General features: G+C 30.6%; 1 protein-coding gene across 2 annotated transcripts in view; it reads left to right on the forward strand.

Annotated features, from left to right (window-relative positions):
* LOC126739665 (85/88 kDa calcium-independent phospholipase A2) overlaps window positions 1-14,384 on the forward strand; it is a 33,229-nt gene that overhangs the window by 744 nt on the left and 18,101 nt on the right. The window contains exons 2-8 of one of the 2 annotated variants that reach the window (XM_050445441.1): window positions 308-515; window positions 5,385-5,475; window positions 5,533-5,847; window positions 5,904-6,098; window positions 10,657-10,823; window positions 10,886-11,076; window positions 11,482-11,606. In XM_050445441.1, the coding sequence (XP_050301398.1) occupies window positions 308-515; window positions 5,385-5,475; window positions 5,533-5,847; window positions 5,904-6,098; window positions 10,657-10,823; window positions 10,886-11,076; window positions 11,482-11,606 (1,292 nt within the window). The remainder of the gene's footprint in view (window positions 1-307; window positions 516-5,384; window positions 5,476-5,532; window positions 5,848-5,903; window positions 6,099-10,656; window positions 10,824-10,885; window positions 11,077-11,481; window positions 11,607-14,384) is intronic. The other variant, XM_050445442.1, reaches the window with a different exon arrangement.

Consider the following 14,384-nt stretch of genomic DNA (forward strand, 5'->3'; position numbering starts at 1 on the left):
TGGTAAGGACATTATTTTATAATTTATTAAAATAAAATTGTGTGGTTTTATGAAACAATGATCATCATATACGGACTAATTGCTGAACAGTTATAATTTCTTATTATTAAGACATTAATTTCCAAAGAGATAACTCCCACACAAAATACTATTAATAGTAAATGTGTAATAATTATAACTACATTAAATGGTTACATGATTGTTTTTTAAATAAACTTGTCCTTTATTTATTTATTTATTATATAAAATAGTTGTAATAATTCCTTTATAAAACAAAAAATATTTTAGTAATAATTTGTTTTTTTAGTACTTCGAAGTTTTCTAAATTCTGAAGTACCCTCATCGAAAGTAATTGAAGTTCGACCAGACACATTTGCTTCCAGAGAGATACATCTGAGAGAGGATGGGCTGGTACTGTACTTACCACAGAAAAATAATAAGAACAGAAATGAAAAGCCTACATACGAAATTGTATTGCACAGACCTACAACTGAAACACTTGTGCAAACCTACAGGTACTTTTGCCTTACTTATATTTATCTGAAATACTTTTCTGAAGTTCTAAATTTACAATGTACAACTACAATTGAAAAGCATTATCAAAAGTAGACACTATGAATGTCCATTACCAAAAAGAGGTGTGTGGAAAAACCATTATGTTTTGAATTCCAGGCAGTTGATGCTCAAATGATGTCAAATTTTCTGGAAGACTGTTGCAATTGTTACCTCAAATAAAGACATTTTTTATTTCTCAACTGCCTGAAAAAAAATTTATTTATTATTTTATTAATTCCAAGTAACTGAAAGACAAATTTCTGGTTTAACTACCTACCTGATATCTAGAGGTTTTTTTAACCTTCTAAAAGAAAATACCCAAAAGAACTAGAAAACCATTATGTTTTCAATTCCAGGCAGCTATTAATTAAATGTAGTCAAATTTCCTGAAGGACTGATCCAACTGTTACCTAAAGGACAGCTTTTATTTCTAAACTGCCTGAAAGAAAAATGCTATTTTATTAATTTCAGCTACACAGTGAAATTGGCTGTTTAACTACTTGATATTTAGAGATTTCTTTAACCCTCTGATAGAAATTCTAAATGACTGTCACTTGCCTTAAAGAGTGCTGTGGGAAAATTTTGTGTTTTTAATTCCAGGCAGTGGATGATCAAATGGTGTCAAATTTCTTGAAAGGCTGCTTCCATTGTAACCTCAAATAGGGACAATTTTGGTTTCTCAACTGCCTGGAAGAAAATCATTATTTTATTAATTAGTTTTGTCTATTTGATATCTAGAGTTTTTTTAAGTGTGTAAAAGAAATTCAGAATGACTGTCAGTTATCTAAAAGAATTGGCGGAGAAACATTATGTTTTGAATTCCAGGCAGTTTCCTGAAGGATTGCTCTAATTGTTACTGCAAATAGGGACAATTTTAATTTCTCAACTGCCTGCAAGAAAATCTAAATAAATAAGATATTTTATTATGCTTACCCCAAAGCCTCTTAAAAGCCAATAAATCTTTCTAATTTATTTATTTATTGCCCAACAAAAAAATCCAATTACAGAGCAAAAAAAGAACTAAACTTAATAATAAAAATAATAATATTCTCAATAACAATAGTTTTACAATAAATCGGCTGCACTATTGATTTTAAAAATCTGTGAGTGCAAACCAGAAAATAAATACAGTTAAACCTAAAACTAAATAATAAGGCCTCTATAATAATATAATATTTGTTTTATGTTTTATAACACAATTATAAATTCAACTCAGGCATTCACCATTCACTCATAATTTTATAAAATTTTTCAGATTTATGTTGTTATCTACAATCCATTTCTTTATTAGTCTTTTTATTATTATGTAGGGTATTAATTTAAATTTTTTGTAAGTAGAAGTTCATTGTTGAAGTGAAGTGGCTATAATATAGTGGGTTGGGTAGGGTGGAAAGACTTATCTCTACAAATGAAAAAATGACAATCTTTTTTCAAGAGTTATGCATTTAGATGAGTTCACTCATCATTAGACCCTAACACTATGCTGTGATGTTTGTACAGCTATGTTTCACCTGTGGTAAGATTATATTTTAATTAGTAACATTTCTAGTGCTAAACTTGTGTTGGATATTAAATCTGAAATGCTTAGATTTAAGCATATATTTTATAATAGATTTCAAAAAGAAACTGTTCTACAGTAAGAAATTCAGATTCATTATTAAGAAAAAAATATTACTAGAATCTCTTCTTGCTTTGAAATATATTATTTTAATGATATATTTTTTGGCAATACAATTTGGAACACTTTTACACACACTTCCCCATATGACCAAACCATAACTCAAAACAGACTGTACCAATTAGTAAACTATTCTAAGAATTTTTCCATGCAATACACTTCTTAATTCAGAAAATTTATAAATAACCTTTCTCACTTTATTAGTTACATACTAACACCCCCAAATACTTCATACAATCAGGTCTTTTAATTTTATCCCCACATTGACATCCTTGCCCCATTTTACATCCCAACGAATGTACTGGTATTTTTTCAAAATTAGGTACATTTCTCTTGTTTAAATTAAAAGTTATACACTTGGTTTTCTGGACATTTAATGAAAGTAAACTATGATCTAACCAGTTTTTAACTTCCATAACAATTTGCTCCGCCTTTACTAGCACTGAGTCCCAAGACTGTCCGGTCAAAATAATCGCAGTATCATCCGTAAACCAAAATATATCTTCACCAAATATGCTCAACATGTTATCTATATAAATATTAATTAAAAAAGACCTCCGCATTTTACCCTGCGGCACACCAGACCTAACCTGCAGAAAAGCATTTATTTTGTCATTTATTTTAACTTGCTGACATTTATGACTTAAATAGGATTTGTAAATTGTATTGATAGGATAAATAGGATTTGGAAATTGTTGCTAATCCCGTTATACCAATTGCCTCTAATCTATCAAGTAAAATCTGGTGCGACACAGTATCAACAGCCTTTTGTAGGTGCAATAATATCCCTATATTTTCCACCCTAATTAAAACCTTTTCAGTTACTCTACACAATGCATCCTCCGTGCTAGTATTCTCTTTAAATGCATATTATCTTTTAGATCCAATACTATGCTGTGCAAGAAATTTATTGACTTTATAGACTATACATTTTTCAACAAGTTTCTTTATGGTGCTAGTTAGAGATATTGGCCTATAGTTTATCATTTGCTCTCTGCTTCCTTCTTGGAATAAAGAGATAATTATGCTTTCTTTTAAAGCTGTTGGATATATCCTAGTACAGAAAATAAGATCAATAATATGCTTTGAAGGTTTTAGGAGTATGTTATGATTGGACTTTATTATTTTTGATGTAATTTTATCTTTACCACTTTCTACATTGTTTTTAAGATTTTTAATATGAATGTAAGTTCCTCATTCAATATAGGTTTAAAGAAAAAAGATGAATATTATTCTTTTTTTTTAAATCGATTTTTATCCAATAAATTTTATTTTATTTTATGTGCTAAATGTTTCCCTACCCCAACATAATATTAATTAAATTCATTGGCTATGTCAAGAGAAAAGTTATCCTTGTTTAGTATATTATTCATTTTATTATTTACACAAACATCATTTGTAAGTTCTCCAATCACTTTCCAGGTTTTTTTAATGTTTTTAACTTATATTTACATGTTTTTACTATTTTTGTAAGTTATTTTCTACATTCTTTATATGTATTCAGAGTGGCTAGGCAGTCCAGCTTAATTACTCATTGTTTTTACCCAAGTTCCTTTTTCTTATAGAATTCAAGACACCACTGAATCCACGGTTAAGTAACTTTTTTATTTACAATTTTTTTTATTTGGTACATATGCAATATAATTTGATTTGAATTGATTTACTTTGCTTTTTATTTTGCATAATATTGATATTGTCGCTGTATTCCATTTCTATGTCTGAGAAAATGGGATAATAATCCGTCAGGTGATCAGCCAGAACCACTGGAGTCATTTTACCATAATTTTGAGTATTGCACTTTATAAAAATATGATCAATGCACTTAGCCAAGCCACCCTGGACCCTTGTTAGTTTATTAATTAAGCTCGAGACCAAAACTATTCAACTTGATTATGTAGTTATTTACAATAAGTGAACTTAGATCCATTGTCACCAGCAAAAATAAGAGTTTCTGTTGTTTAACATTGCATTGGTATAAAATTTGCTGAAAATCACTTAAAAATTCATCCACATTCAAAGTATGAGATCTGTAAAACTCAATTATATCAGCCATAGCATTGTTTTTACAAATGGTTACCCTTATGCATTTAGCATTATTTAGCTGAACTAAAACAAAATTTTGAAGGATTTCCTCTTTTACATACATCATACATCCATCCATGAGTTAAGTTGGCTTTCATTCTAAGAAATTCTTTAAGCATTTATACCAAAATCAGAAATATGTATTGTGTATGCTATGAGTTTCAGACTTTAGTTGAAAGAGCTACAAATTTAGTATACAGATTCCCCTTATATTACATGAATTAGAGATATATTGCCAGATATCTCAAAACCTGACAAATTATTGCATTCTATCATTTTACATGCCATGTAAGAGATCATTAAACATAGCGAATGTTATAACAAAAATCAATTAACAATAAACTGAAATAATTTACCTATTAGGTCAATCAAGCTCACATTCACTATTTATTAATATAGGGCGTTCCTGATCAGTTTTTTTTGCAATCATTATTTTATTAATTCCAACTTCGTCAAATTTGATAATCATCTACCTGATATCAAGAGATGACTATCGATTACCTAAAAGAACAGTTTTTATTTCTTAACTGAAATTCAAATTCAAATATATTACTTGAAATTGTACAGTATTTTTACAAAGTTAGTGTTTGTGCCCTAAGTCACAAGTAACTTGTGTATTTTAGAATACTAATAACTACCTGGAAGAAAATCATTATTTTATTAATTCTAGGAAACTGACAGTCATATTTAAAGTTCAACTATTTAATACAAAATGACATTCAATTACTTACAAGAGCAGATGCTCTCTGGTTTCAATTGCTCGCTAAAGTTTAAAAAATCAGCCAAAATTGTTTTTTTTTGTGTTACTTTATTGAATATATAGCTTTGTATATATATTAGAATTAAATTGTAGACCTTAAAAAAAGATAAATAAATAAAATATTAATCGAAAGCTAAATACACATTTGTTATGCACCTAGTATCTAACAACACGGCTCTTATATGTTATTTAGCCAAAAATCCAACAAATAAACAATTTTATTAAGAGACTGATTAAAGGCTTGGGATTAAAAAATAAGGCACAAACATAATCATAATTATTACCTAATTTAAATTTTACTTTTTCAAGTTTGCTTAGAGCAGACAAACTAGAAGAAGCCGAAACCAAATTCGTAATACTTCATGACAAGCTACCAGACTTTATTGAAATTGCCAAAGAGGTAAGTAATAATATATACTAACAGCAAAATCTCAAATACGAGGCGATATTTATTTAGTATTCAATTCAGATGTGTAACGTTAGCGGTCTACAAAAAATCATCGACGTATTACACGAGCATCCTTCGTGGACCTTGGCCCACCTGGCAGTGTTTTTCGCCGTCTACGACTCCTTCGACAATCCAAAAGTGAATTCCTACTTAAACAGTAGTGACCTGGAAAAGGGCATGTCCCCGCTACAAGTGGCCATCACCACACAAAACTTGAAAACTGTACAGATTTTAGTTGCGGCTAATTGCTCTTTGGAGCATTTGGACTTTGATGGGAATTCGGTGTTTCATTACGCGGCCACTACTACTAAAGATATCATTGCTGTAAGTCATTATTCACAATTTGAGTTTTCATTGCTTGATTATTGGTTTCTTTTCAGGCCTTGAGCCAAGGAAACGCTCCAAAGTGTTTAAACTCCCGAAATAAAAATGGGCATACGCCTCTGCATATGGCCTGTTTGGCGGATAAGCCTGAGTGCGTGAAGGCGTTGCTGTTGGCAGGGGCAGATGTGAATAAAACCGCGACCGGGGATGGGGATTGTACTGAACCTGGTTATGTTGGGAATTTTTTACAGGTAAATTTGTTTATTCACCAAAAAAATTTTAGTTTTAGGATGTATAGTACAGTATTAAGATATATTGATCTATTGCTTTCCTTAAATCATGAATTGGTCTGTACCTACACATTTCAAGTGTAATAATTTAGTTCTATCAACATTGAAAGATTGGCATGACACCAATTGAATGAGTGATTGGAAAAAGGATAACATTCCTGTGTTCCTCCTTGTTTTTAGAAAACCAAAAGATACTGTTTTCCGCCGAAACCTTAGAATATTGAAAGGCTATAATTAGTAAACAACAACTTTGTTTGAGTTCAACATGTGCACAGGGGCAACATATTCATTGATTCTCTGTTGTCAAGTTTACATACATTTTCAAAAGAGGAAATTTTCAGCTATATATCAACACATATGATAATGATAATTTATCTCATTGATAAAAATTATTTAAAATTAATTAAAAATATTAAAAATAAAAAAAATATTAACATTCTTATTCCTAAAACCGCTTCTACAAAATTTAAAATTTCAACACCTCAGGAAAAAGCTGACGAAATCTTGCAAAATGTCATCTTGACAAACGGCTTTGAGTTTATATTTGGCATTTGTGAAATTCTGTGTTTTTTTTTTTAGTTTTTGGTTGAAAAAGGAAAAAGTTTGAGTTATTTAAGTGTTTTTGTGAACTGTTACGATAGTAAAAACTTGTGCCGCACGATGGAAACAAGCCGGTTTAAGACGATATTTTCACAAGTAAATATCGATATTGTCATAACATCATATCAAAGGACAACCATCGTCATAAAAATGGAATAATAAAAACTTATATTAAGGAATCTATAATAATTAATTATAAAATATTTAATTTCCATAAAAATTTTATTAAATAAGTACCTTAACTCTAATGAAGTATGTTAAAAAAACGCATAAAGAGTTCATAAATCTACATTCATTTAACTTTAAATCTTGACTTCTTTATAGAATAGAGTATCTTACCATATTTTATGAAAAAAAAATGCTTCATACTTTATTAAAGAGGAATAATATTGTTTTGCGCCTGTCAAAATAAGCGACAAATTTATTTGATATAATAAAGGGTGTTTTTTTGCCATTTCTACATAAGCATTTGGCATCATTGCATCAGAGATGTTGCAAGCAAACAAACTGCCCATATTCCCTCAGCAATGCTAATTCTAGCCTTTCAATGTTCTAAGGCCGAAACCATTAGTTTTACTTAAAATATTAGGATTGACCAATTGTGTACTTTGACAACGTACAATGCAAGTACTAATGGTCCACGCCGATTAGGTTAGTAGTTACTGACATTTGAAAGTACAACCCTTTTTGCACTCAAAATCGAAAACGCGAGTAAAACAAAATAAAAAAGGGCCCCTATTAACAACTAATTTTTATTTAAGAAATAAGCATGACAGAAACCTAAAAATGGTTGATGTTTATAAGTCTTCTTTTTCTTCTTCTTCTGAGTCACTGTTTTCTCTATTCGTTGTGGGATTTCTGTGAATATCATCATAGAAAGCCCTAGTAGTCTTCTGGTACGTAATGTTTTATTTAGGAAGGTTTACATTGGCTTGTTTCTTCATGTTAAAAAGACCATAACTGAAAGCGTTAATGAATTCAGACGCCTTGATGTAGCCTTTTATTGTTTGACTATATGTTAAATGCCTGTATTTGCTTATGGTAAATTACTGTCTTTTTTTAACATCTTTGGCCGTATTTTAAAATATTGTGGCCATCAGCCTTTGAAATCCAGTATATCGGCATTTGTTAGCCGTTTCACTTATTATTATTTTTTATATTATTACCGAAACTTATTATTATTTTTTTTCTTGGAAGAAGTAACGATTTCATTGTATTGATCAGGAGAATAAATCCTAATTATCATATTTTTTTAAAGAGCGCTTAATAACTGAAAAGTTTCTGTCACAACGCAAAAAACTATGTCCAAGAATTGGGAAATATTGGTGAATTTCTTGAAATCTACCATTCATAGTCAGTGTAGTAAACAACCTGGTTAAAGTATGATTACGGTTTTGTTCTGCGCATGCATCACTAAACACATGCAAGATTTTTACTTCTTCGAGGATATGTTTGCCAATGAAGTCCAAAACTGACGTACACACTTCATTGGGGCCTCGCTGAGCATCTCCCTCTGTCTATGTGTAAAACATTGATATATCATTACCAAGGCTATGAACATTAAAAATGTAATACCAAATTTTACGTAGGTAGAACATCTCCTGAACTGGCATTTAAGGAAGAGGAAGGTTTTGCATATAATCAAAAACTATTGCACCAATGTCATTTCTCTGCTTACAGGAGTTTTTTGTAAAATTTAGACGCTTTTCTTCTATGTGCCATAAGTTCTGCAACTGCACACCTTTTTGCAGTTTCATTAAAAGCTGTTGACTATTATTGCATTTAAATCTTCACAGGTCGAGCAAACATCGCGGTCTACCAAACCGATATCCGAAGTTTTTAAATCTGGGTTTTTATTAATAAAGAGCTCATACATCTAAGTCACGCTTAAGCTGGCATCTAAGTAGGTAGTAAACCGAGAAGAATAATGAGACCCTTTTTCGGAAATGATTTTATATAATCATCAATTTTGGCAATAATCCCGATATCAAGTTTATTTGCACGATTTGCATATCTTCCTCTTAAATCAGCTGGAAAAATTTTGGTTTCAACAATCTTAGTTAAGCGTTGTACGGCTTTGTTGGAGAGATCATGTAAACTTATGTACGCATTGTGGCAAATTTCAACTCTGCACGAACCGTTTATTGCAAAATACTTGACAGAAGAAAAAAACTGTCTAGCTTCTGCTGACGCAGGACGATGTCTGGCAACATCATGTCTTTCTATTAATCCGATAAGGTACGTATCCTTTTCATTTTTTGGTGTTCCACTATAAACTGTTTCGATAATTGAACGTTTGTCTTCAACTGTAAAATCTGCCATAGATTTTTTACAAGTGCAATCTGGCCCGGTTAATTTAGCATTAACTAGTTCAGTTTTATGCGTTACAAACTCTGCTCCTTTTTGTCTTCTTTTATGTGACCTTTTGTATTGAGCTTTCGCTTTTTGACTATGCCTGCGGGTTCTCCCTCCGAATAGTCTGAATCTGACATCTCTATATAAAAAGACTAAATTTTAATTTTTTCATTTTTATAATAACTAAATACGAACTTACCCGCTTAACACTACTTTATAATACTACTATTACGTAACACTCGCAAAACTGTTAAATTAAAGAAAACTAGGTTACTTCAGTATTCACTAAAAAACGCTGTTTATTACTGTTTACTTTACGAAATTGCAAAACAAAAGGAAAAACACCTATCCAGAAGTACAGAGCGCCTCATCTTGATACTGGAATATAAATTTTAGCGTTTTATGACTTTTTATGTTAAGTTTACCTAGCCTAGGGGTGATTTTTATTTCCACATGGTTCCATTCTGGTAGATTATAAATTATAATATTACTCGTACGTTTTTGGCCCCTTTTGAATCTCCATAAAAACATAATTATTCAGTACCAATGCACTAGCACTGCTGTCTATGGCTTGTGAGGATAGTTTAATTTTAAGCTCATCTGTGTTAAGTTGGTCAATAGCTTTTAGTATTGATTGGAATTTCTAGTAAATCTGACTAAAAGTTATCACAAAGAAATTTTAAAAGACGTTTGCCTTTAAGTACAATTTCTCAAATTTCAGAAGAATTTAGACCTAAGCACACAAGCTTATGGATATATATATCTATATTCTCTCTTACCGCTATCACAAGAGTATTTGCATAAGCACAAAAACTGACAAAGGATATCAATCAAATACATACATGAATGACACCACCAAGATTTATTCCCAGCACTCAATCCTGATAATTAATTGAGCAACAAATTATACTTTTTGATTGAAAAAGTTTAACGTAAAATTTAAAATGTAAGCAAACATAACATATTCTCTATCTTTTCGATTTCTATTTTAAAAATCCTCTTAACTACGCGCTTTTCATTTAAGTTCAAAAGCGCACAGTTTTTTAAATTGATTGTAGCATTTCATTTAACGGGGATTTAACAACTATTACCATTTTCCAAAAAGCAAATGAATGTCATGATTAGAAAACCATATCAGAGTTGCATATAAAATTTTAAATACAATTTAAACATGTAACCATAAATCCTAGAGCTGTTAAAGTTTAATTAATCATCTCATCTCAAACAAAAATAGCAGATATTCAATAACACTTCTTGATTTAATCGTAATTTACAATAGAAGCAGTGATATTTTAGTTGAATTTTGCGCCCAAAAATTGTTATCATAAGAAATATGCGTATTTACTAAATACCAGCATACAATAATTTAAATGGCATTCCTTCATAAAATACTTCTACTACGTGAAGGTTTAACAGTTCAATCGTATTTTCTGTGTGCTACTTATTATTATTTGCTGTAAGAAATGTCGCGCTATAAAAGAAACTCAAAACGTCAAAAAGTATGTGCTTTAAAAACATAAAAATTCACTGAAAATATATTTATTGAGGGTAATTGGTATTATAGGACAACCCGAACACTTTATACCAAAACGATATGAAACACGGAGGCACCCCCTTACATTGGGCGAATTCCCGTCAAGTGATCGAAGCTTTAATAGACGTTAATTGTAACATAAACGCTGAGAATTTCCAGCATCGGACCGCTTTGCACGTTATGGTCGAAAGAAACAGGTAGATACGTTAATTAATATTTTTTTTGAATAAACTCCTCGGTAATTTTTTTTTAATTTCAGGTTGGATTGTGTGGTGGCATTATTAAGTAGACAGGCCAAAGCAGACCTACCGGATAAAGATGGAAACAGACCGATTCATTTGGCAGTAAAGTTCGGATTTTTACCCATTTTACAGGCTTTAATAGTGTTTGGGGCCGATATTGATATTTTAAATAATGCCGGGCAGTCGCCTAGGCATTTAGTTAAAAAAGGTAGGGAAATGATAATTGTTATGTTTATTATTTCCTTCAGAGATTACTTATGGTGTATTTTGGAGGGAAAAACTTGATTCTGGGGTAATGAATCCTTTTTATCAAATTTTTACAACTCTCGAGACTATTTTCATAAAATAATTAGAATTATTTAAACACATATTGTAGCATCAACTTGTTTATTTACCACAGGACATTTTCGGACATAATTTGGGAACTAATTAAGATACTTAATAATTTTTTACATTAACACATAGTAGTTCAGTAAAACGTTCTGGATTATATAGGTTAAATCTTAGAAAATGTTCACTATTTCTAAGAATATTTGCATGAAATAATTAGAATATTATTACCAATAGTAAGTTTTTGTTCCCTAATGCATAATTTTTGAAATTTTTATTTTAGAATTGGCGCCCAAAATCTTGTATTATTTACACGCTGTCGGTGCAAAAAGGTGCAGGGCTGATATGCAGGGTTGTACGGACGGTTGCATGCACCAAGGTACTTATGATGGAATTCCTCCACCAAAGGTATGTCTGAATTAATTAAGGAGCCAGTTCTAGTTCTAGTTCTCTCGGATACTATTTTTAAGATTTTTCGTTAAGAAAGGTTGGATTAGAAGCTGCTATGATTATAAATTATTTGCAGGCAACGTAATGTTCTTTAAATCCAAAAGTCTGTCATTGGGGTGGTGTTCTATGTATTGGTATTAACGAATCCAATCCCGGACCAAAATTTCGATCCTGGGATTTCGGGATTACTGGTTTAAATCCCGGATTTACCGCGATTTTTTATCATGATTCTAATACTAATTTTTTTAATGATAGATATATACTTAAAAAAAGTGAACCTAACTTGAGAGGAAAACTTAACAAGTTCATAAACAAAAAGCTATAAAAAAAGTGCAAATATATATTTTTTTGACCAACATAACGGGAAAACAGAAAAAAGAAATGAAAAATTTAAGTATAATAAACTTAAAATTAAACAAGCAAATCAAAAATCAAAACCCTATTTTTTCTACCTAAGCAAGTACTATTCATCTTTGGTAACTGTAACCGCGACGAAAGGGGAAAGAAGGCCATAAATACTGTAAAAACCCCATTTCGAACTTGGTCTCGAGGCATTTTCAGTGGCGCATACTATCAATAAAAAAAATATTTTATATTTTACCTTTTTATTTTCTACTTACCTAGTTTTTTTATTTTTATAACCAAGAATAAAAGTGATTGATTTTGTAAACCTATATTAATAGACTCGGGAAATCCCTTAATCTTCTTAACACATTTAATTTTGTTCTTAACACGATTTGAAGTACATTTTTTAAATGTTTTTATTTTCATCATAAAATCAAAAAATTAAACAAAACACAAGTAAAATATTAAAAAAACACTACAATCTAACTTAAAAAACTTTATACATAATAAATAATATATTATGTACAATTATACTTATAGTAATCATATTTAAATTTATACTAATAAACAAAAAAATTGTCATTGTTTCTTAGTCAGAATCAGGATCAATGTTGTCTTCTTCCGAATTGTCTAACTCATCAGAGTTAGCATCACTTTCATCATCCTCTTTTATAATTAATTTTTCAGGGATGTTCACCATTATCTGGTCAGTTTTCCAATACCTATTCTCTATATCTTTAACATGTCTGACGTCATTTTTCCAATGATTGGAACTGACAGACTCAATACCCTCATATAATAAATCTAAGAATTTGTTATAGCTGTTAAATCACCAGTATTATGATTTCTTAAATGATTTTATGATTACTTCAGCCCACACTAATTCTATAGAGTTTAATTCGCACATGTGGGATGGTGTTCAGTGGAATATGTCCATGTTCTTTCATGAATATGTCCATGTATTTTATAATTTTTAGTGGTCGTATTAGGCTTATGCGCACATAATAAATCGTGAAGCTCAAATTGTTTTCTATCCATTTCTTAAAATTTGTTTCATTCATTTGCCCGTGATAATCCCCCGTAGATTGTCCAACCTTAAAAATTAGAGATGCACCCTCAACAAATCCATTTTCACTTCCGGCATGTACTAAAATGTAGCGAACTAATGTTTTCTACTATTCCTAATATTCCATTAAAAGTTTGCTCCGGTTTTGACATCTTCGCTAATAAAATCCATTATTTTTTAATAATCAACAACCTTATACACTTTCAGAAAAAGATAGGCGGTTCTAAAATAGTAGGTGTGTACCTATGTAGCTAAAAGGCTACATTGGCAGGTTCTAATTAAAAAAAGCGATTAATAGCCCTGTCCCCAAATCATTTACCAATATGAATATACATATATCATAAATAATTAGATTAGAACATGTTCGATTTAAGATATGATTGGTAGATAATAAAAAGACAACTCGAAAGGTATAAAAAGGATAACCGGTAGGTGCAAGTCATAAATTATTAATTATTTTATAAATATATAGGTACTAAATTTCCCTTTCCTGAAAATTCATCTATTATAATACACTAATAAATTGATAATTAAACTAATATAATACAAATACCATAATTTATGGGTAATTCCCAGTGGGACTAATTTTTTCCTTTTAACCGTTGCACTGTTGTCAGTCCTGTTTTTCTTCTTTTAAAATTCAAATAGAATAAAGTCAAAAGTATGCATAACATAGCTAAAATTGACGGCGAATCTAACTATTGCATTCTTAACATTCTTTTGCCGGCTACACAGTCAATAGTATATATATGAATATAATGAATATAGTATATATAGTAGTATATCTCTCTCAGAAACGTATCTAACAAAAACTTATATTGTTTATGGTCTTATCATCATAATGGTAATATCAAAATTACTACTCCTTTTGCCTGACTCAGCATTGAGTGCCTTAGCTTCTGCCATAAACAATTCATTTCATAATGGCATCTTTCCAGCATGTTTGAAAGAGGCAGTGGTGATCCCTCTTTATAAGGGTGGAGATTTGAGTGAGCCTTGTAATTTCCGTCCAATTTCTATATTATCTACCCTCTCCAAGATAGTTGAAATGCTCAATAATTATGGCTTTAGAGGTGTGGCATTGCAATGGCTGGAATCCTATCTGTCTAATCGTACCCAAAGAGTTATAGTATCTGGATGTTTATCCGATTCCAGATTCCTTTAAAACTGGAGTACCTCAGGGTTCAGTGTTAGGATTACTATTATTTTTGCTATGTAAATGATTTGGGTTCATTAAAATTGCAGGACAAAGTGGTTTAGTTTGCTGATGATACCACCATTTTATGGAATCATAGAGATCTTGATAATGTTAGAGCCCAGGTTTT

Source organism: Anthonomus grandis, chromosome 8 (genome assembly GCF_022605725.1).
Source record: "Anthonomus grandis grandis chromosome 8, icAntGran1.3, whole genome shotgun sequence".
In the NCBI taxonomy this organism is placed as follows: domain Eukaryota; kingdom Metazoa; phylum Arthropoda; class Insecta; order Coleoptera; family Curculionidae; genus Anthonomus; species Anthonomus grandis.